Source organism: Gekko japonicus, unplaced genomic scaffold, assembly GCF_001447785.1.
Source record: "Gekko japonicus isolate JY-2015 unplaced genomic scaffold, Gekko_japonicus_V1.1 scaffold1482, whole genome shotgun sequence".
NCBI classification, from domain to species: Eukaryota; Metazoa; Chordata; class Lepidosauria; order Squamata; family Gekkonidae; genus Gekko; species Gekko japonicus.
The window spans coordinates 421,885-445,441 of record NW_015169822.1 but is presented as its reverse complement, the minus strand read 5'-3'; the positions used below and the strand labels follow the sequence as shown (position 1 = coordinate 445,441).

General features: G+C 44.9%; 1 protein-coding gene across 1 annotated transcript in view; it reads left to right on the top strand.

Annotated features, from left to right (window-relative positions):
- Positions 1-23,348, top strand: part of LOC107115498 (cystine/glutamate transporter-like) — a 30,575-nt gene extending 7,227 nt beyond the window's left edge. The window contains exons 3-12 of the mRNA XM_015417218.1: positions 2,091-2,206; positions 3,705-3,830; positions 6,145-6,244; positions 6,352-6,396; positions 7,524-7,647; positions 12,327-12,430; positions 13,994-14,090; positions 17,005-17,154; positions 21,812-21,986; positions 23,284-23,348. Coding sequence (XP_015272704.1) covers positions 2,091-2,206; positions 3,705-3,830; positions 6,145-6,244; positions 6,352-6,396; positions 7,524-7,647; positions 12,327-12,430; positions 13,994-14,090; positions 17,005-17,154; positions 21,812-21,986; positions 23,284-23,348 — 1,102 coding nt within the window. The remainder of the gene's footprint in view (positions 1-2,090; positions 2,207-3,704; positions 3,831-6,144; positions 6,245-6,351; positions 6,397-7,523; positions 7,648-12,326; positions 12,431-13,993; positions 14,091-17,004; positions 17,155-21,811; positions 21,987-23,283) is intronic.
- Positions 23,349-23,557: the final 209 nt, after the last annotated feature.

Genomic DNA, 23,557 nt, shown 5'->3' with positions numbered 1-23,557 from the left:
CGGCGTCTCTTTTTTGGTGTGGCTTTTAAAAGCCGCACTTTGCCCAGTGTTTTCCCTGCCGTGTGGCAGGGGCCTGAGTATATCAAGCTACTGTTTACTAAGTCAGTCTATCAGTAGTATAGTTTCTGACTGGACTGGGGGGGGGGCTGTTCTTGGATCTCGGGTAGAGAAAGGTCTTTCTAAAAACCTGCTTCCTATGATTCTCATAGACAAGAGATGTCAGGGCATGAATCCAAGACCTTCTACATGCAAAGCATGTACTCTGCCTGTGAGTCACCATCTCTGAAAAAAATCAATATATAAAACTGCCTTTGGCTGAGTCATACTATTGGCCCACCTATCTCAGGATTGTTTACTCTGACTAGCAGCAGTGCTCTGGGGATCTGGCCAGAGAAAGATTTTGTGGCTCGTGGCGGGCAAGGACATAAAGCAGGATTTTTAACACGAGTGTTTATTCTAGTGCTCTTTTTGCAGCCCCTGCTCTAATTTCTCCTCTAGCTTTATTTTCTTGTTCTCCCTTTCACTCTATAGGGGTCTATACTGCTCAACAACAGCCTAGGGTCCTCCTAATGGGGAAAAGTTTCAAGCTTTGACAGTGGAATATACTGCAGCCCATTAAAACACAGCCAAAGCTCTTCTGCAGTTGTTTTTCACTGGAGTTGCCAGGGACTGAACCTGGAAGTGTCTCTGCATACCAAGCTGGCGCTCTGCCACCAAGACACAGCCTCTCCCTTAAACTTGTAACATTTCATGTCTGACATCTGCCAAAATTGAAACAATCAAGAGATACCAAGTTGAAAGCACTTATGTTTGGAACTAAGATTTTATAAGTTTTCATTTGAAATGAAAAAGCAAAATTTGAAAATGTTGGTACCTTTAAAATATTTGTGACTGTTTCATCTTTAGGTATATGTGGCACTATCTCAGCTGCAGCTGTCTGAGCAATTAAGATATGAGATGTATGAGAGGTTTACTTGTATAGACCTACCATGACATCACAGAAGGATACTTTTGGACTAATTTAGTCAGGGCAGTCAAATAATCTAGGTTTGATCGCAGGTGATCTGTTGTATTTAGAAAGAGCCAATCATGTAGGTCACAATGCTCAGCTTATTGGGGGGGGGGCTACTGAATAGCCTGAGGGCAAGGTTGCCAGCACCCCATTGGGGGATGGGGGTTTCCCTGCCTCCAGCTCCCATTTCCCACCCCCAGTCCAAATGGCAGCAGGAGAAAAAAATGACAGTCAGGCTGATGGCATGACATCATTTCTTGAAAACCCCTAGAGAAGAATGATGTCACTTCCTAGAGAAGACTGATGTCCCTTCTGGATTTTTCCTGGAATGCCATCACTGATGGCTGCCTCATGTGTCCCTACCCTCCTGGTCTCCCATCGGTTGCCAGGTCATGCCTGGCGACTTACCTGAGGGCCTAACTGTACCTTACGTGTTCCATCTTTATCTCCCTGTCCCTTGTCCACCCCAGTCCTGTCAAACAGGTGTGCACTGGCAGCCATCCTCCCCCCATCCTGTCTTCAGTCCCCCTCTCTCAATGATTTGAGGAATGGGAATAAAAATGGGGAGGGAAATAGCATAGACGATGATTCTCTCGATATTTCCCCAATCTCTATGGTAAAGATCTGTCCCAATCCAAGTCTGGCTCCAACACACCTCAGAATTAAGTCCCCAAATCAGTGGGAGCTCCGAACACAGCTCCCAGTGCATGTGTGGATTTGAGAGGTTGGTAGAGTGGACCGAGATGTAGCGCAATGTGTAAGTAGGCCATCAGAGAAACAGAGCTATCAGTGGGCTTCATGGCTGAGCGACGATTTGAACTCACCTCCCCAGCACGGCTGTTGATCCACGCAAGGCACCCTACCATGCTGGCTCTTGCTTTGGTGTTTGCAGGTTGCTAGATAAATGCTGTGTAAGAATTCCTACCTGTAGGAAAAAGTAACCCCAAGGCGATGGTCATGCAGAAGGCAGAGATATGATTAAGCAATGCTGACTGGGCAGCTTCTCAGACATTTGCATCCTGCCGCCAAATGTCACTGGAATTTTCTTGATGTCTCATTATAACCCTTTCCTTCCCAGGCCAGCCAACAGTGCTGTTGTGGCTTTGGCGTTTGGGCGCTACATCCTGGAGCCCTTGTTTGCTCCCTGTGAAGCTCCGCTTCTAGCTGTGAAACTGGTTGCTCTCCTAGGATATTGTAAGTACATTTATTTGCTATGGTTCATTTCTTGACTGCCTCTCCAGTAATCTAACTATGACCTCAAATCTAGTTAAAGCAAATACAATAGACCAATAAAAATAAAAACACCAAAACACCAACTCCCAGATAACAGCAATAAAATGATCACTGATACTGACGTTAAAAATAATCAGTAAAACCAGTGCCAGTTATTGTAAAAATAATACCCAGTGCATAAACCATGTAGAGAGAATCAGTCAGCTAACAGCATAGATGAAACCAGCCTAAGCCATCAGAATGGAAGTCTGTCAACTGTAAGACAGGAAAAGCCCAGGCAATTGAATTGTCTTTACTTTGTATGTAAAAAAATAGTAAACTAAGTGCCAGGTGAACCTCCTGAGGCAGAAATAGGGTTGTCAGCTCTGGGCTGGGAAATACGTGGAGTTTTGGGGGATGGAGCCGGAGGAGAGCAGGGTTTGTGGATGAAAGGGACTTCAATGGGGTATCATGCCATAGAGTCCACCTTCCCAAGTGGCCATTTTCCTCAGGTGAACTGATCTCTGTCACATGGAGATCAATTGTCATCCCAGATTATCTCCAGCCATCACCTGGAGGTTATATGTAACAAGAGAGAAAGTCATGAAACAAAGTATGACATCAAAGAAGCGAAAGCAGTTGTGACCAAATTACTAACGTTTCAATTACACTCAATAAATTTCAAATCTGAATACTTCGTGTACAAAATTGCCCATTATAAAATCACATAATCATATTCTTGTCCCAGTCCAAAGGTATGCCGATACATACTGGGAAAGTCCCAAAGGAAAATAACTTATCACAATTTCAGTGAGCAATATTCTTCGGACAATTTGGGTAGTATCATTTTCAAAAATTTATATTCCACCAACCATTCAGTAGAAAAATCAATGGTCCCGGTGATGGGGAGTCAGCTTGAAACACCCATTTCCCTCCTTGTTTCCTCAAGGTCGGGACTCCAATATACAGCTATTTAAATGCAAACACAAAATTCCAAGAAGTTCTCTCATCCTTCGGCAATCACCTTCAAATTGTCAGAAGAATTGTCTGAAGAATATTGCTCACTGAAATTGTGATAAGTTGCTTTCCTTTGGGACTTTTCCAGTATGTATTGGCATACCTTTGGATTGGGACAAGAATATGCTTACGTGATCATAAGCCAAAAATCATGCCAATTTTGTGCATGGATTATTCAGATTTTAAATTTATGGAGTGTAATTGAAACCACCTGGAGGTTGGCAACTCTAGATGGAAAAATGCCACAAGCATGTCATTGTCACCATTAAAGACCTCTCTCTCATTGTCATCCACCTTTGATGGGGTGCACTAAGAAGGAATGATACCCTACTGGCTTTCTTATTGTACAGTCCTGCCAAAGTGAAACACATTGAAACTGCATTGATCCTACCTGTTTGGCCCTGTCCTTGAAATAAATGGTTGCACTGGACCAGTCCATGGCCTCTTCTCTCTCTCCTCCCAGATATTGTCCTCATCTTGAACTCTTGGAGTGTTAGCTGGAGTGCCAGGCTTCAGACCATCTTGTCCGTCGTCAAGCTCGCAGCTCTCGCCCTTATCATTGTCCCAGGCATGATGCTTTTAGCCCAAGGTATCGCTTGATAAATCCATCTATCCGTCTGTCTGTCTGTCTAGTCTATTTTTAATCCTAAAATTAGGAATAAATGGACACAATGTAGGAAAGTGAGCAGCGAGGTCCCACAAGGATCGGTATTGGGAAGAGTGCTATTGAATGGGTTTATGAACGGACTGCAGTTGGGGGTGGCAGTGTAGTGTAGTGGCCAAGTTTGCGGATGACGCTAAAATATTCAGGGTGGTGAAAACCAAGGTGGATTGTGCTCCAGGAGCACCTCTCTAAATTGGGAGAGTGGGCAACAAGTTGGCAAATGATGGGAAGTGTGAGGTGATGCACGTTGGAACCCCCCCAAAAAACTTTAAGTAAAGGTAAAGGTTCCCTTGCTCGAAAGCCAGTCGAATCCGACTCTAGGGTTGCGGTGCTCATCTCCATTTCAAAGCCAAAGAGCCAGCGCTGTCCGAAGACGTTTCCGTGGTCATGTGGCCGGCATGACTAAACACCAAGGCGCATGGAACGCTGTTACCTTCCCACCGAAGTGGTCCCTATTTATCTACTTGCAATTTCTTGCTTTCGAACTGCTAGGTTGGCAGGAGCTGGAACTAGAGATGGGAGCTCACCCCAAACTTTAGATGTATGTTAATGAAGTCTGAACTGGCTGAGACTGAAGAAGAGAGAAAAGGAAGAGATGCTAGGTTTGTAGTGTGTCGTGTAATAGAAACATGAAGTCAGATGAGGCAGCACCACATCGGTTTAAAAGTAAACACAGTGGTGAAAAAGTAAACACCTGTATGAGGAAGCTGAATCAGGGGAAGGCCTTGGCCTTTATTCTCTGTTGGCCCTCCAACTGGTAGGGTTGCCAGCCTCCAGATGGGGCCTGGAGATCTCCCGCTTTTACAACTGATCTCCAGTTGACAGAGATCAGCTCCCCTGGAGAAAATGGCTGCTTTGAAGGGTGGACTCTATGGCATTGTACCAGGCTGAGGACCCTCCACTCCCTATACCCCACCCTCTCCTGGATCCACCCCCAAAGTCTCCAGGTATTTTCCAACCCGGACCTGGCAACCCTAGCAACTGGTTGGCCACTGAGTGAAGCAAGATGCTGGAACAGATGGATCCCAGTGGTCTGATCCAAAAGGACTTTTATGTTCTCATCCTGCCTTTCTTCCAAAAAAGTTCTGCCTTCTAATTCTAAGAAGATCTACTCAGAAGCAAGTCCCATTTTATTCAATGGGACTTACTCCCAGGAAAGTGTTTTTAAGGATTGCTGTCACTTCTATTAAGATGGCTAGTTGACTGTAGATTGTGTTTAGTGAAAGTGTCGTGTTTTCCACCATGCCATGGTACTTCACTGTCCCCAGTGGCAGGGCTATTTTTGGGCAGGAACGCACAGGAACGGAGTTCCAGCTGGCTCCCAAGTTGGCCACGCCCAGCAGGAACTCATTAGCATAACAGGCCACACACAACAGGAGAAACTCATTAGGACTGGCTACATTAGGGGTGTGTGGCCGAACATGCAAAGGAGTTCCTGCTACAAAAAAGCCCTGGGTTTTGACAACAAACAAGGTAAAAAGAATAAGAAGCAAAAGGTGGGTGTGGCTGGATGAGCACACTTCTGGTAACATGGGGGTGTGGCCTAATATGCCAATGAGCTGTGCTGTCAGGGGTGTGGCCTAATATGCTAATGAGTTTCTGCGGTTGGGTGTGGCCTATTATGCTAATGAGTTTCTAAGCAGGGTTGGCCCTGGTTAGTACTTGGATGGGTGGCATCACTTCATATAGGCCGTCGCTTAACTATCCCACACCCATCACTACAGAACATGATTTCAAACCTTCCAGCAGGGCAAGATACAGATGACTGAAAAGACCAAAGACTCCTCCCATGTATCTTGTATCAAGGGTTGTGATTTTTAATTTCCAGAAGCCCAATCTTGTCAGATCTCAGAAGTGAAGCAGGGTTGGCCCTGGTTAGTACTTGGATGGGAGACCACCAAGGAAGTCCACAGTTGCTGTGCAGAGGCAGGCAATGGCACACCACCTCTGTTTGTCTCTTGCCTTGAGAACCCTATGGGGTCGCCATAAGTCAGCTGTGACTTGACAGTACTTTCCATCACCGCCATCCATACCCCTCTCCCTTTACGATTAGGAACTGAAAGTTAGTTTATATGATCATGTATGACAAGAGATCCTCTATGAGAGGGTGAGTACCAAACTCTTGGGTTACATAAAATGTTTGTAGAAACACTGAGACACATTTATATACTTGTCTAACCACCATGGGAGAGTTCCTGTTCTTATCACTTTTGCTTTATAATCTTCTGATTTTCTTTAGGCCATACAGAAAATTTCCAGGATCCTTTCAATGCCCAGGCACTTGTTTTGGACAAACTACCATTAGCGTTTTATGCAGGGATGTTTGCCTATTCAGGATGGTATGCATACTTAAAGAATACCTTCATAAACCCTCTGGTGGCCTATCGACACTGTTGAAATCTCACCACAAACTTTTCTGTCCTATTTCCCCCCCGTCACCATACAGGTTCCAGACTAGTTTTGTACGAGAAGAGCTAGTGAGGCCAGAACGGTGAGTCTGAGAAATGAACTCTTAGAACTAGCCATAGTAGGGACATTGTGACTTCGGCATACAGATATGAACCCCTCAGAGCAAAAAAATGGCTCACTCAGTTCTACCACTAGAGAAAGAAGGTGGTTTCTATCTGATTAATTGTGGAATGAGGCTGCATCAGTAATTCAGTTTGTATCATTTTTGGGAAAAGCTCTTCAGGAAGGTGATGGGCAGGCTTGTGTGAGGGAGAAGGAGGAAGGTAACTGTGATTTATATTGAACCTAACCTTGGCAGCATTAGAATATGAAACTAGACCTGCTGTCGGGAGATCCAAGACTGAGTCTCCCAGTTGTAAAAGAGAAAATAGCAACTGCACGGATTTGGATCAAGATCAGGGTTTTTAATCTTGCCATTGGTTTGTGTGTGTGTGTGTGTAAATTATACAGACTCCAGTAGGATTAGGGGAAGGGGGGTTAACCCCTTCCTTCCCTTTGTGAAGTGGCACTGGTCTGAATCAGGAGTCCCCCAGGGCAGCAGTTTACAAGGCGGCGGCGGCAGGAGATGTACTTGTCAGTTCACAGATCTCCTGATGTCACGTCGCATTTGACCTTAACTTACCTTTACAGTGCCAGCCTCTAGAGCAATGCTAATCCAGGTATTACCTTTGACTCCCTCTAGAGGTTCAGTGTTTTATCTAAAGCAGCCTTGAAAGATTTCTGCAGGCATTTCTTAGCTTTCTCTGAACTTTTCACCCATCCTTCATTGAAGTCAGAGTTTTGATTTAAGTAGCCTTTTACTTCTCCTTTTTGTGTGTGCGTGCGCTCAGTTTCATTTGAAGTCATGGTTGAGGCTTGACCATGCTGAAAAATAAGTGGCGCTGGTGGTGGGGATTTTCTGAATTACAACTTGTTTGCAGATTTCAATATCTTTTGTTTGTTTCTTGACAGTGTGCATAATTCCACATCTTATAAGTGACATTAAACAAAAGCAACTAACCACAGTTCTGCTTGCAGTTTTCCTCTGCCTGGGCTATTTTTTTAGAACATAACAGTGATGCATGCTGTTGTTGTTTTAAAAGTTATGCAGGATAGTTCCATTATGATCTTTTTTGTTTCTACCCTGTTTCTACCCCCCCCCCTTTGCAGAAATATTCCTCTGGCAGTCATTGTGTCTGTAATCACTGTGATTGTGGGCTACATGCTTACCAATGTGTCCTACTACACTGTATTAACAGCAACAGATGTCCTGGCCTCCCAGGCGGTAGCTGTGGTGAGTTGAAAGATGGACTTATTGATTGGTGTAGAATATTTATGCCCACCTTACGTCTGACTACCCTAGGACTCAAGGCAAGTAATAACGATATAATGACAGTATAACACAATTTGATTTAGACAAGAAGCATTAACAGATATAAAATACATTAAAATGGTTTTGTTGCTAATCTGTAATTTCCCAAGGGTTCAGTTTGCAGTAGATGGAAGGGACATTTGGCACCTAAGACAGGGGCAGTCAAAAAGAGGTTTTATTGATTAAAACCATCAGAGATGTTACATCATTGATAAATTAGACTTGCATTCATCCAGGGAGATGATAGGGAGTAGACAGTTACTACCTTTAGAAGTGCTGCCCCCCCTCCCATTACAGAGGCAATATCCATTCATAGCAAAAAGAGCTCAGTGCTGATAGTGCTGAATTTAAATTTAGTAGAGAGAGAGATTTGGAGGGGGGGAATTAGTAAAAAGGGAGACTGCCTAGTGAGGAGCCACTCATCATACCTGAAGTGGGCTCTAATGAAGTGAAGATGTGAGTTCTAGCCCACAAAAACAGAGGCTGGAAGGTGTGCCTAGGCTTCTGTCTATCTGTCAAGTTTAGCCAGTTCATATAGGCCAGTGGATGTGGATACAAAATTGTCCTCCATTTTGTATCCATGAGCCAAGTGAAATGGAAGTGAACGACCAATTGACTGAAGGATGCAAAGTTTTTCTCTTTAGTTAATAGTGTAATAGAGCATTTACATAGAAACATTTCTCATCTGTTCATTTTTTTCACATGCATTAGTTGGGTAATCATTACATGGGGTTGCTAGGTGTTTTTTTTGGGGGGGGGGAGAAGGAGAGAGCCAAAGCTGTACAATTTGTCATGTTGTGTTCTGTCAAGTCAGAATGTTCCCTGCTACAGCCATTGTATAAGACCGTAATGTTCTGAGAGGGACGGGATGTACTGAACCCCAGGATGTATTCAGCTGTTAACTTATCACTTCTGTGGCATTCATATTGGAAAGTCATTGTTGCCTGCATTTTTCTGACTTCTCAGTTTGGTCTCTGGCCAAACTGTTTTTTGCAAGTTTTCGAACAATACCCTGGCTTGCAAAACTTTTTTGCAAGTTTTCGAACAATACCCTGGAACAGCTGAAAACGAGCATTCAGAAGGGTGGCCAACTATGGCGCTACAGGTGTGTGCTCATTTGAGTGTGACTGGAGTGGGTATCTCTTTGGACAGCTGCTGGTCAGTAGTTTGTGCATCATGTTGGCCCAGGTCTCTCAGGCCTCCATCTTGAAGCACATTTTCCTGCCTGCCTCCTAAAAGCTGCAACTAGGACACATCCTCTCCATTGGGTCTTAATGACCCAGAAGCATTCTCTCCTCTGAGTATATGACCCTTCCCATAAGGATACCATTGAAAACTCTCTGTGCTCTTGAGGCTGAATTAAGCATTTTCCTGTGAAGGTGAAATTCAAGGCTCTGTAAAAAAATCCCTCTCACCTCAATCCACCAGCACACACAGTGATCAAGATTAGATCAAGGTACAGCTGCAAGCAAGGCTTTGTTCTCTGTCAGTAACTGTGTCAAAACGGCTCTGTGTAAAACTGGTTTAGGCTATATCCTGGTAGTGGAAAATGCCATTCAAGTCACAGCTGACTTCTGGTGACCCTGTAGGGTTTTCAAGAGAAGAGATGCTTATGTTGGAAAATTGGTAAAAAATAGTTAAATATTCAGAGTTTGCAACGGATCTTTGTTCACTGGAGAGGAGGCATTTTCTTTCTATGTAAAAACCTCTATTTCTAAAGGGAAGGATACACAGGAAATCTACAAAACAACAAACACTTAAGACTGTATGCTTGCGACAACAGACAGACAAGTTGGTAATGCAGATTCTTCCTTTCTTCTTGACCCCTAGAAGGAAATCACCTGAATGCATTAACCAATGATTGTTAACAGGGGTTGTTTCCTGCTGGAGTGCCCCGGAGCGGTGCTCCGGCAGGAAGGAGCCCAGGCCCAGGAGCCCAGCTGCGGGGCACCTGGAGAAGATCCGGCAGGGAACCCAGGCATGTCTGCCTCCCTGCGCTTGCTGTCTCCAGCCAGCCCACCACGGCAGAGACGGCGAGCACAGGGAGGCAGAGTTAAGGAGAACTAATAATTGAAGACAATCATGCATGCACCATATGGTAGATGACTTCCATTATCATGATCAGAAAAGCCAGCACTGGATCCCAAAAACCAGGAGTATAAGGTCAGTTCCAGCATACAAGCAGCTCTTGGGTTGGACACCATGGTCATTTCTGGTGACAGAAGGGATTTCACTCAGTGGCATTGGATTTTACAGAGAGACTGGGAGGGGGATTTAAACTCATTTGCATAACTCATTTTAAAGATGCCTGCCCCTTTCAGTGGGTGTGGCATATGCAAATGAGTTATGCAAATGAGCTCCTGCACCTCTTTTTCTTGGAAATGGCCCCTGATTGTTAGTAAACAGACTTCAGTTTCCCAGGCTTTCTGCCAGGTTTCCTTCCAGGTCAGACTAAACAATAGCACTCAAGGTAAACACATTAGCCCTATAATGACTGATTTTAGACCTTGCAACACACATATTTCCAACAGTTCAGAGGTGGTTTGCCCTTGCCTGCCTCTGTGTCATGACCCTGGTTTTCCTTGGAGTTCTTCTATCTAAATACTCACCAGGGCCAACCCTGCTTAGCTTCTGAGATCTGACAAGACGGGCGGTTATGTCCTAACTCATGGAAAATGAAAACTCTTTCTCAGTATCATAAGGGCTGAGCCATATGCTTCACTTTTAGTGAGGACTTCCTGTCTTGACCAGAGCTCAGATGTTAAATTAATCCACAAGTGTTCCAGATCTCTCATAGTCCCTTTTCCATTCCTCCCAGGTGACACCAAACATGTTATGGCTGGGTCTCTGTCTCTGTGCCCATCTCCGTATTTATGCCCAGATCCATTTTTGTACCTTTTTTAAAAGTTTATGAAACTAGGATGTATCCAAATCATGGACTTTGCAGAGCAAGCCTTTCCCATTTCTGCTGCAGTCCACAGAGCCCCCTGAAATTTCATTCCTTGCCAACATACCCTCAGGAACAAGATCAAGAGCAGGGGGAGGGCAGGGTCTGCCGCGAGAGGAGGGAAACTGTGTGCATTTATCTGGACTTTAAAATGAACAATACAGAAACAGTGGAAGGCTGTCTTTCCATCTCAGCAATGCCTGGCTCAAAAGTTTCTCTACTTCCCCCCCTCTCAAATTTTGTCCTGGGGTGGGAAACTGCTAGATAGAGTGAAATTGACTACATCAGAAGCCACTGGGTTCCCAGGGTGTGGTCAGAAGACACTGTGGCCCAGCAATTTTACTGAAGCTAGACAGGTCTGGGGTCTGGTTGGTGCCTGTCTGAGAGACTTCCTGCAAATCCCATGTAACCTGCTTTGAGCTCCAGGATGGAAGGAAAGCAAGCTATAAAGGCTATAAATACACAACCATGCAATCCAGGCTAGTCAATATCATCACTCCATTGCATGTATAAACCAGGGGAAGTGACTTCTTTGAGGGTTTGGTACAAACAGGCTTTTCTCCTCTCTTATGTTTGGGCAAGCTGTTGATAGTGGATCAGGGCTAGTGCCATGGCCACATGAAGGAGGAAGGTTTCCCCAAATGGTCCACAAAGATAGTGATCTATGAGCAGCCACTGATGTACTGGTCCAGTAGCACATGATTCATGTGCTGTTTCAGAATCTCTGGTCTCTTCAAGTCACCTGGCAGAATGTTCTCTTTCTTTTTTGGAATCCATTTTAGTCCACATACGACAGCAAGAAGTTGGTAAGTCCATATAGAGAAACATGCTATTTCTCCTCTGCTAGAACTATTTCCATCTCTAAGCAGCACTGACCTAACACCCGTGCATACATATGTGCCTTAAACAAACCTTGGATACCTTCCCTCAGAGGTTTTCTTCTACCTTGGCTTCCAAACTAAAGCACTTTTTAAAGCATCCATATTATGGTGATCTGTAATTGTCCACTCTCCAGGTATTCTTCTTCTTTGCTCTGATCTTTTCCAAATCTGTTTTGCAACGATCTTTAAAAAAAACAACTCAGTCTGAGCATATTTCCATGTTGTATGGATGGTAAGTTGAAAGTTCATTCAAGGTCCCATCCACACTGGTGCCATTTCTCTTCTATACCACCAGAGGGCTTTTTGACAACCTTTCCAAAAAATAGTGATCATTGCTATCCTGTTGTAACTCAGCAACATTATCATGATCTATTGCTGCAGTCTACTAGTTCCTCTGAATTCCCAGCTTTTCACTGTAGAAATATAAGGGGAATGATGCAGACCGTTTTTGCCTGGACTGCTTGAAAAGGAATGGGGTGAGAATCCTGAAAGGCAGCTAGTGCAGGGCAAGAAGTAATTGTCCAACCAACTGTGTGGTTGCTTTGTTACAGCAGCAGCCAATGCTTTTGCATTCCCAATAGCAATGTGGATGCATCTGTGACAAAGGTAATATTCCTATTACATACAATGAAGGCAAACCAAGAAAACAGGGAGATTCCCAGGCCTGCAGGTGACTACAACAGCCCCCTCAATAAATCAAATATTTGAGTCCACCTTTGAGTCCACTCATCAAGATTCTTATGTTGTTGACCACAAACATGCCTCTCTTTCAGAGTTTTGCACGCAAAGCGTTTCAGAGCCTTATCTCAGTGATTCCTGTCTTGGTTGCCTTATCTTGCTTTGGAACCATGAATGGAGGGATCTTTACATTTTCAAGGTCAGTTATTTGCTACTTTCTAAACTTTGAAAGTTACTTTTAGAGGTTTATCTCTTCTAGCTACATCAATCACATTTTACCACCACCACCCCCGGGCTCAGAGTAGTGTACACAGTTCTCTTCAATGCTCCCTCTGAGTTGTGGAGTCTTGTGAGCAAAAAATTCCACTTTGTGAGCTACTGGCATTAAAGCTGTGAGCGAGCGATTTGGCTGCTGCATAAATTAGTTTGCTCTGGAGCCACCCTCCCTGAGCTAAGACAAAAATGTGTGAGCTGGAGGCTAAAAAACTGTGAGCTAGCTCACACTACCTCAGCTTAGAGGGAACATTGGTTCTCTCCTCCCCCTCCTCCATTTTATCCTCACGAAAGCCCTGTGAGGTTGATTTGCTTAATGGAGAATGACTGGCCCAATGTCATCCACTAAGCTTCATGGATGAGTTGAGATTTGAACCCAGCTCTCCTCAGTTCTAGTCCAACAGTAGAGGAAATCAACCACATGTTACAAGTGAATGTGTGAGAGATGTTTCTGGGACAGTCTGCTTTTCCATTTCAAAGACTCATGGATGGTGAGAGATTTGGAGCAGAGAACTGAGGGGCAGGGAGGACTTCTATTAATCTGGTTGCTGGTATCTCCCGGAAACTCCCCATCAGCTGGATTCAAGTTGGAACAATGGAAGCATTAGATCCAATTCTGTTGCTTTGGGGCAGAGGTCCCCAATCTCCTTGAGACTCCTTGACACCTCTGAAATGTTGAGATGACCAGCAGATACTGCCCCCAAATGGCTGCCACAGTGGCCAATAACAAAACGTTATGGGGGACTGGGGCCAATAATAAAAATACTGGGAGATTCCAAGTCAAGTATCCTCCTGTGATGGAGGTGGTGTTTGCGGATGAGTGCTCCCAGCAAAGGTGATGTCTCCTGGGCTCCTCTGGAGAACCTCTTGCTTCTCTAAGGGGGGGGGGAGAAGTTAGGATTAGCTCTTTGCTTTGGGGGAGATTGCTGAAGAAACAAATGGGTGCCAAGCAGGCCTGTAGCCACTGTGGGGCATTTTGGGGCAACGCCCACCACCAAATTAGCCCTGCCCCATCACTTTTCATCCTTCCAAGTCCCCCTTCCCCTCCCTATCCCTCTGGAGCCCACAGGAACTGCCGTGCCTCTCTGACTGTCGAAGAGGCGTGGGCTCGCTGGGTCTTCTGCTTCTGCATCCAACTCTGGCTGCAGACGAGATCTCTCTCTCTCCCCCTCCCCCTGGATTTCCCAATGCTCCACTACCCAAAATTTTCTGGCAACAGCCCTGGTGCCAAGACTCCCACTGGCAAGCACCATGCTGCCCACGAACACAGTGTTAGGGATCACCACTTTAGGGTAACTGCAGCCTTTAATAAAGGTTCATTGCAAATGAAAGAGAGAAGGCATAGAGCAAATAAGAGCAGCAGGAGGAAATCAACAGAAAACAATATCATTTTTAAAGATAGATCTTCCCAGAAGTCCAATTAATCACCTCTGTGGTCTGTAATAAATAAAGGACTCAGGGTCTTGCATTGCTTGTTTTCTGCTACCAGGACATTGTTTGTGGCTTCAAGGGAGGGGCAGTGGCCTCCCCTCTTCTCTATGATCCATATTCAAAGACACACACCCTTACCTGCTGTTATGCTGATGGTAAGTTTCCGCTTCTTCAACATCAGACAATTTCTTATGTGACAAGTTACTGCAAAATGGCTGAAGTGCTTTGAGAAATGATAGATCTTAGAAAAACAACATTAATGTTACAAAATATATTTATTCTGGACACAGGCAGGAATCTTCCCACTTTGCTCAGGAAGGTCTGAAGCCTTCCTATGACTTAAATGGCTCTTCCTCAGGCTAAACTACCCATGAAGTTGAAGGAAGCCCCCTTAGGCTAGATAAAGTAGAATTCTGCTGGCACCTTAAAGGGTGAGAACATTTATTCCAACATGAGGTTTCTTGAGTCAGAGTTCACTTTTTCAGATGCAACGAAGAGGAAATCATATTCCACATTTTTCCAGGGGAAATTATCAGAGTTGGGTGGTAAAGGGAGAAGTTGAGAGCAGAGATAGGCACTTGGTGTGAATCCCATCTTCAACTTTTCAGGAATGATTCTCTGTGTAAAGGAGTGGAATGGATTAGATTGTTAACAGGTGATAAGTAAGATCAGAGGTTCCAGCCTCTATCTCCCAAAGGCTACAGATGTACATTCAAAAGGATTAACAACAATGCATCAAGGAAGAAGTAGCCTGAATTATAAGAAACTGACTGACATCTATAAAGGGTTGTTGTACATTTCAACATGCTAAGGAGAGCCAATTAAAGTTTGTAAATAGTGCAGGCTGTTGAACTTCTAGACAGTATAGCGAGCAAGGAAATCCAAGTCTGTGTTTATGCCAGGATGAGAGGTAGTGTTAATTTCCTGATGAGTTCCAATTCAGCACTTTAGTATTGTATATTCCCTCAGGTTAGAAAGAAGTCTTTCAGTCTTTGCTCAGCAGAGTGATAGGATTGGTGCCATTGTGTTGAGTGTAGTACAGAAATAATGCAGTGCAACGTACAGATGGGTTACATTTCTAGACAAAAGTGAAGATAAGGACTAGGATCTGATCAAGGAATGTTGGTTCTTTCTAAGTGGTAACAGTACAAGAAAAAGTGAATGGCGTTGCAGCAAATACTAGGAAAGGTAGCCTTTTGCATTTCATTTCATGTGCCGCCTTTCTGTTTCACAAGAAGTACTCTAGGCAAGTAGCAGGGGCAAAATGCATAAAATTAACGTAACAGGAGAAAAGCTAAAATCACCATACTGCTACTAATAAAAAAGTGATAATAATATTAATATTAATACTAATAACAACATGACAATCATAGGCAAATAACAGTTTTGTTCAAAGTCCAAAGTCTTCTGGAATAGAACTTCATCAGTTTATGTTAGAAGAGCTTTAAAGAGCTCCAGACCATCTTCAGGGGCAGCCCTATGTTACTGTTACCACCAATGGCCTGCCTCGTTGTTGAGGGAAATTAGCTATGCGTCAGGGGAGGCCAGAGAGGTACCAGGTATCACACACCTGTTTATACCAAGATCCAGTACAGTAGGACTCCAGATTGAAGAGTAAATTAAATAGTTTTTGTTGAAGAATTTCCCTAATTACAAGCACATTAAGCATTTAAGAAAAGAGCACTCAATTTAGAGCTAAGAAAACAGAGGTGATGATAGCGAATAGAGGGGTCAGTTACAGGGTTATACTACCTGTCCAGATGTGCAGCGGTCCTTGAAGAGAATAGCACCAACGGCCAGCATTATGTGCTATGGAGAAGGCCCAAAGGAGAGACTTTGGGGGTGTACTCAAAGTATAGGTGCCGTCATGGGTGCACACCTTGATGGTCATGTGCTTAGATGGATATAGGCACTGGAACATGATGTGAACCAATGGGAGGCCTTGAGAGGCTAGTCTCAGGTGAAGACAAAAATTACCTTTTTCCATGGTGAATTGTATGTTCAGGTGGATGTTGATGAGGTGGTCTAAAAACTCCATCAATTCTACCTCTCCATGGCTCTAAATGATAAAGGTATCATCTACGTACCAGAACCAGACTGTAGGTTTGTGGGTTGCAGTAGCACCTTAAAGACTAACAAAATTTATGGCAGGGTATGAGCTTTCATGAGTCACTCACAAAAGCTCATTCCCTGCCACAAATTTTGTTAGTCTTTAAGGTGCGGCTGGACTCTTTTCTACTGCTACAGACAGAATCACATGGCTACCCATCTCGTTTAGAATTTGACACTGAAGTTTCACTTTAATATGTTTTTATCCCACCAAGGAGCTCAGGGTGGTATTGTTTTGTACATTTTATCCTCATGACAACCCTGTGGAATAGGTTAGGCTGAGAGTATGTGGTTGGTCCAGGGTCAACCTGTGAGCTTCCATGACAGGGTAGGGATTAGAACCTGGGTCTCCCAACTACTAGACCAACACTGTAACCACTACCTCAACCTGCCTGTAATTTTGCAGACCACGTTGTTGTTTACAGCTATCCGGGAAAAGAAAGTATAGTTTCTGCATAGATCTGTTGAGGTTTTGTTAATATGCAAACATGTACATGAATTAATCAATTAAAATCTAAGGGACTGATCTAATAATAATCATTCATTGGCTGACAGCCTAACTGTTGCACTTATATTTTGTATTGATGTTCTGTAAAACATTTCAGTGGATTAGTTCCAGTTTATTCCAGCTATTGAATTCTGTAATTGGCTTGCCCTTTAATGTAAACATTGACCTTGGACTTCTTTGCTTTCACCCCCTAAAATAATAAGCTCCCTGAAAATTCATTTTACTTTTATAAAAAATCAGTAAACCTGCTTCCTTTGGTCTTCCCTGTTCCCACTGCAGCCACTGGCATTGTTCCAATGCAAATATATTTTAAGGTTGGATTCTCAGGTGTGCAGGATAGTTTCATGCAAAAGGGGGAAATCCCCTCCGCCCCAGATTCCAGCTGCCTCCCAGCATGGTCTGAGACTGCAGTTTTGCTGAACTGATTACATTTTTACATCCCCCCCCCCCAGTTCCCTTTGGTCACAGCCATGATTTGTGTGGGAGACCTCTACCATCTCTTGAACTTCTTCAGCTTCTCTCGGTGGCTCTTCATCGGACTGGCAACCCTTGGGCTTATAGTTCATCGATACCGTCACCCTGAGATACCAAGCCCGTTCCAGGTAATGAAGTTACTTCTGTGACTACCACTGCGTTACCTCTTCTTTAGACCTATGGTGATGCAATGCAGTGGTTAAGAGATGGAGGTGTGAGCCAAGAAATCCACGATTCTGATGACACCCAGCATGGCTCCAAAGCAGTAGGCCTGCCGGTAGAGAGGATGTAGACACACATGAAAGGACAGAAGAGCTGTCACTGTCTGAAACCTAAAGCATCATGAGGAATTTGGTCTCTTGTGTTGTGGCTCGCATGGTGCTGAAGGAAATATAGTACAGGTTGGTTTGAGACTGATAGTCTGGCCCGTAGCCACGGTGGAGCCATTGGGGGCTCTGCCCCCTTACCCCGCCCTTCACTACCCAAAGGTGTCTCAGAGCAGCTTACAAACTCCTTTCCCTTCCCCTCCCCACAACAGACACCCTGTGAGGTAGGTGGGGCTGAGAGAGCACTTTCCAGAACTGTCCTTGAGAGAACAGCTCTGAGAGAACTTGTGAATGACCCAAGGTCATCCAGCAGGTGCAAGTGGAAGAGTGGGGAATCAAACTTGGTTCTCCCAGGTTAGAGTTCGCGCACTTAACCACTGCACCAAACTGGCACCAAACAAGCAAGGACTCGGCTGGCTCGGCATGCAGAGGTGGCAAAGCACGGGGCCCAGAGGCCACCGGGGAGGAGGTGGTACTGGAGACCAGGTGATTCAGTGGTACCCTGCAGTCCTTGGTTTCAGGCTCTTTTGCCATGGCCCTTAGTTGAAAACCACCTGGCCCGTAGCTATGGTGGGGCGATTGGGGGCTCTGCCCCCTTCCTTAAAGCCCCCCTGTGTCTTCCCCAAAATCATTTAAAGTGATCTTTTAAATGCTTTTGAGAAGGAATGGGGGGTGGCACGTGCCCCTCTCCCTCTCCTTAAAAAAAATTTGCCCCACCAATCATAAAATCCTGGCTATGGGCCTGCTGACAGCTGAATCAGATCATTGGCTCTAGTTCCATGACTGTCCAGAGTCTCGGGGGATGTTCCTCCCAACACTGGCCGGCTGAGAGCCCTGAAGTGGAGACACCAGTGACTGAACCTGAGACCTTCTGAATACAAAGTCAGGTGCTCTCTGGAGACAGCAGTGTCCAGGGAGCAAAGCCAGGGCAGGACCAGGGCCTGGTTCCCAGTATGGACTCCCTGCCAAAGTCTGAACACCTAAAGAGTGATGAAGTACTCAAATGTGGTGGGATAGCTGTTCCCTGGCTCTCTTCCTCCGGCGGTCCACTGGGGTCGGCGTCCCATTCTTGCTGTCAAGGCCAGTCTTTCTCAGCTCCGGGATCTTCTGGCGCACGGCCTGTAGCAGCCCTGGCCCGGCTATGTCCGCATCGAGCTCCGCTGCACCTGTGCTTTTTACGTCACCGTGTGCTCTTCCGCGACTCCACCTCCACTTCTGCTGTCGCTGAGTGTCGGACGCTGCTGCTTTCCTCCTTCTGGCCACCAGGGATCGCCGCACCGCGCCGTTGCTCCACCGCCACTGCCGCAAATTAAAAAAAATTTGCCCCACCAATCATAAAATCCTGGCTATGGGCCTGCTGACAGCTGAATCAGATCATTGGCTCTAGTTCCATGACTGTCCAGAGTCTCTGGGGAGGTTTCCCCCCAGCACTGGCCGCCTGAGAGCCCTGGAGACACCAGTGACTGAACCTGAGACCTTCTGAATACAAAGTCATGTGCTCTCTGGAGACAACAGCAGTGTCCAGGGAGCAAACCCAGGGCAGGACCAGGGCCTGGTTCCCAATATGGACTCCCTGCCAAAGTCTGGACACCTAAAGAGTGATGAAGTACTCAAATTATGTCACAATCTCCAAGGTTAGCCAGAATGCAAGAGGGGCAATGCTCTGGCTCGGAGCCTGGCACCAGGGTGCTGATGGGTGCCCTCTATTTTAGTTAGGAACATCATGTAAGTGCCTCAGGCAATTGTAGAGTGTGAGAGGACACTGGGTGATTCGAGATGTGATAGAGCTGTGAATTCATGTCTGAAGAATCTGACATTCCTGGGTTCAGAGGAACTGTCCCTCGTGGAGTCCACTTCCTCTGGGTGGTCTGCAGAGTGCTGTTCTTCATAATGGCACATAGACTGAGAAAGTTCCTTCTGACCGCCTGTCAGAGGTCTCATCTGCATCAGAATGACTGTATTGTCTCTGGCTTTCCCCCCCTCCATCAGCAGTTAACAGCAGTGAGGAAGGTGAGTCCGAACAGGGAAAATGATGCAGGTGAAAGAGTTAAACCTACCCTTTCCCAGTGCCAAGGCTGTGATCCAAATTGCCCCTTCTGACTTTCAAAAAGACCTATTGATGGCTCTCTCATTTAAAGTCTAGCTGGGCTTGCAGATGGCTTGGTTTCAAGGAGGCGCCCTTCTCTTCTTCTTTCCCTTTTCAGCTTATTTCCACAAATTTTATTGTAGTTTCACAATGAAATATTTACAGTGTGGTAATTTTACAACACACGCATGCCAGTATACAAAAAGAGAGAGGAATAGACTCAGTTAACCGAAACAGTATAGTAAAAAGAGAGAGAGTCTTCTAAGGAGGTTTTGAAAAGTTGTGGGGGAGGAGGGATTGTGCAAACTCTTCTAGGGCTTGTTCCTAGAATGACAAACCGTGATTTATTGTCATAGCTGAGTTTATTTGAAATATTTATATATCAACCCTGCTCCCAAGCATTTTAGGATCGGAATAACACAGCCTGTGCATATAATGTGCATCGGTTAATTTAAAGTGCTGTATCAATGCATTCATTACTGGTCTTTTTGTTCTAGAAAGTTCCAATGTTTACTCAAGTGAGGATCCAATTTACTGAATCGCATTTTTCTCTCTGGGGTATCCAGGAATATTTCCTGGCTACATGACAAGGCTGGAGAATGATAATGAACCATACTTAATAGGAATCACGCTGAATGTGATCCTTCAAAGCTTTGATTCTGGGTACTTGGAACAATTCCCATTCTTCCAAAAGAGAGCACAATATGAATCGTCTTGAGTTTCCAGGGAAGGATGTGGTGTTTATTCCACCTCTCCCCCCCCCCAGTTTTTTCAGCATTATTATGCGGGAAGTGTTGCAACATCTTTGGGTTTGTTGGTCACCATAATTATCCTGGGCTATTGTAATTTATCTGCTGTCACTCAATACAAGGTGCAATCAATGTTCTCAAGAACTGCATCCAGACTGTATTTGTAATAAAAGGGTCTGCACAGATTTGCTGGTACTACATTCCCTGTTGGTGATTAATGACCTTTGCAACCTGATTGCATCTGGCAAGGTATTCGGTGGTCACTCCTTTCTGGATCATGGTGCTGCCAATATGAAAGTGACAGTCAGATGCATAGTAGGGATGCTGGATAAAGGCTTGTTGTGTTTTGGCTTTTGAAAAAGTTTTCAAAAACATGCTAAGCAGCAGTGATGTTGTAGACTAAACTCTCTAATACTTCTCTGATAAAAATGTGATCGTAGCTGGAACAGTTGCAGCCAGCGTGCATTCATCTACTACCCTCTAGTGGCTCAGGGTCAGAATCCCTAGTTCCCATACCTTTTCGCTCAAGAATGCTTGCTTTTCTCAACTGTGCAAATTTTTCTTGGCAGAATTTGCATGCATGGATTTAGCACATCCAGAATTCATCTGGCAACAACCCAAATCCTCTAGTATGCATGTCAGGCCCAGGGAATAGAAAGGGAATTAATGCAATGCTGACTACATGAAAGAACGTAGTATACCACTGTGTGGCCTGGGATGTGCTTTGGGGCACAATCCACTGAGAAGTTGTCCTATGCATGCCACGTTGAAGCAAATAGGATTAACGCAAGACCCGGATAGCCCAGGCTAGCCCCATCTCATCAGCCCTGGCTAGTACTTGGATGGGAGACCTCCAAGGAATACTGGGGTTGCTGTGCAGAGGTAGGCAATGGCAATCACCTCTGAACATCTCTTGCCTTGTCATAAGTCAGCTGTGACTTGACAGCAAAAAAAAAGGCATAGTAGCACCAATTGTTAATTCTGATTGGATTTGGGTGTTTTGTTTTTTAATAAGTAAAAAAGAAAATATTAAGCATGAAATTAGTGAAAGAACAATTTAACAGGGTAGAAACATCCTGATCCATAGAATCAGGACTTTTTATTTGGAAAAAGAGGGAAATAAAGTTTTCAGTCTGTATACTGAAAACTCATGAACTATTAAACATTTTAAGAAGGATTTTGTCGAAGAGGTTCCAGAACTCTGTTCTGGCATGTTCTCCCAGAAAAAAAAGCCCTGCATAGAATACTACTGCAAGATAAATGAGATTGAGCCAAGATAGGGTGACTCGTCCAAGGGGACCTAATGAATTTCATGGCTGAGTTTATCCAGTTGGTGTGTATATTGATAGAGACGCTGATGCCCCACTGCAGAACAGGTAAGGAGCATTACAGAAATCAAATGTGTATAAAAGATTCATGTGGTACGGGTTTGTGTGTGTGCGTTCCATGCCTTCCATGACTACTTTGAAAAGGCATGAGGTGACGGGTTTGTGTGCGCGCGTTCCATGACTACTTTGAAAAGGCATGAGGAATACAGTCTGGTGGAATTTAAAATCTAGTGAGAAGCTTTACCTGAAACCTTGTTACATTTAGAAACATCTGTCCCCCCCCCCTCCATACCCAGGTGCCTCTTTTCATTCCTGTTTCCTTCACGCTCATCTGCCTTTTCACGGTGGGGATGTCTTTCTACTCGGATCCAGTAAGCATCAGCATTGGTTGCGCCATGGTCCTGAGCGGCTTTCCAGTTTACTACTTGCTTGTCCAAAGGTCAATGCCAAATTGTTGCCGTACTACCTTCCGTGAGTAAACTCTGGATAATTTTGTATTATTGGATTCAGTACAGTTTTGGTTTACACTTAGAACTCGATCTTCACCACCCACACAGCACCCAAGTGCGGAGAGAACTCCATAGGGCATAAGAGAGCTTTGTCGTTGTCCCCAGTATGTTCACAGAGGCCCTCTGAATGCCTGGACATTATGGAGGGGTGTGTGTGTGAACTTCCCATATCCAGCTCTCCCCCACTGTTTTGCTCTGGTTCCTTGGCCAAACAGAGGGGACAGGCTGGACAGGGATACAGGAGGACCCCCATTCCTCAAAATGGCCTGTCACTGTGCCCGTTGGCATCCTCCACGTGTATACTTTGCAGGAGCAGTGGGGAGAAGCTGGGCCCTGCTTTGCACTGTGGGAAGCTGCAGTCTGTGGTCACTGCAATACAGTGAGCTGGATCAAGTTCCTGCAGTGCCTGTTCATGTACAACTGGAACCTAGCACATGAAGCCTGTGTGTCCGTGATTGTGCATGAGTGGTGTAAACCAAAGATTGTCAGTGATCAGTTCTTCAGCTGGATCTCTCAGCGGCTCTATGAATGAAGTTGCACACATTTTCCCGACTAAGTAATCTTTTTGTATGGGCATGTGCTGGAGGCTGGCAACCCTATGATGGCACCTGGTTTTTGGCCACCGTGTGACACAGAGTGTTGGGCTGGATGGGCCACTGGCCTGATCCAACATGGCTTCTCTTATGTTCTTATGTGCATGAGAGAGAGAAAGAGACATTCCGCACTTGGATGTTAGCTCCTCTCTCTGATTTTATATGTAAAGCCTCACCTGAGCAAACGTGTTTCCTAACTATGCAGTCCTTACTGTACAATGGCTGACTCTGCCAAAAAGTCTGCCTGTCCATGCAGGATTAAGGTTCTGCCCTTTCTCCCAGAAAACTGCCTGGAGAATAGAGTGAGAACACAGAAGTGGGCTACCTCAAGGATTATTCCAAGTGGATTGTAGGCCTTCAAGTTCCTGTTACTTGCTGCATTGGTAAACTTTTACTGAAGTCAAGGTCCCCAGAAAACCTTTAAATGGATGCTTAGTCAGAGTGACGAAAGATGTCTGTAAGTGGAGCAGTTTCTAATTGCACACTGTGCAACTGAAACATTTTTGCTTCCAACAGCTGCAAACAGGAAGGTGTGGCCACACTCGTGTTTTTCATTGGAGAATTTCACAAATTAAATTTTGCCCTCTATCAAGCCGGTAAAGTTTTCCAGCTACCCTTTTAAAAACACCGGCAGCTGAACTACTCTTGCTCTTCTTTCCCTTGCAGATTCTGTTACACTGAAGCTCCAGATACTCTTGAAGGTGGTGCAACAAGAGATCAGGACTTACTGAGGAGCAGAAAGGAAAGCGACCATTGTTGCTGGATGCTCTGGTTTTGTGAAGACTTCCCTGCTGGCTTGCAGGTCTGTGCTTTCATCACCAGATACAGTATACATGAGGAGTCCCCAAATCCAGAGGCACAAAACAGTCTTCTAATGTGTCATGCCCTTGACTGCATGAGAAGCATAATCTACCATGCTTTTCCCACGAGCAAAGCAGAT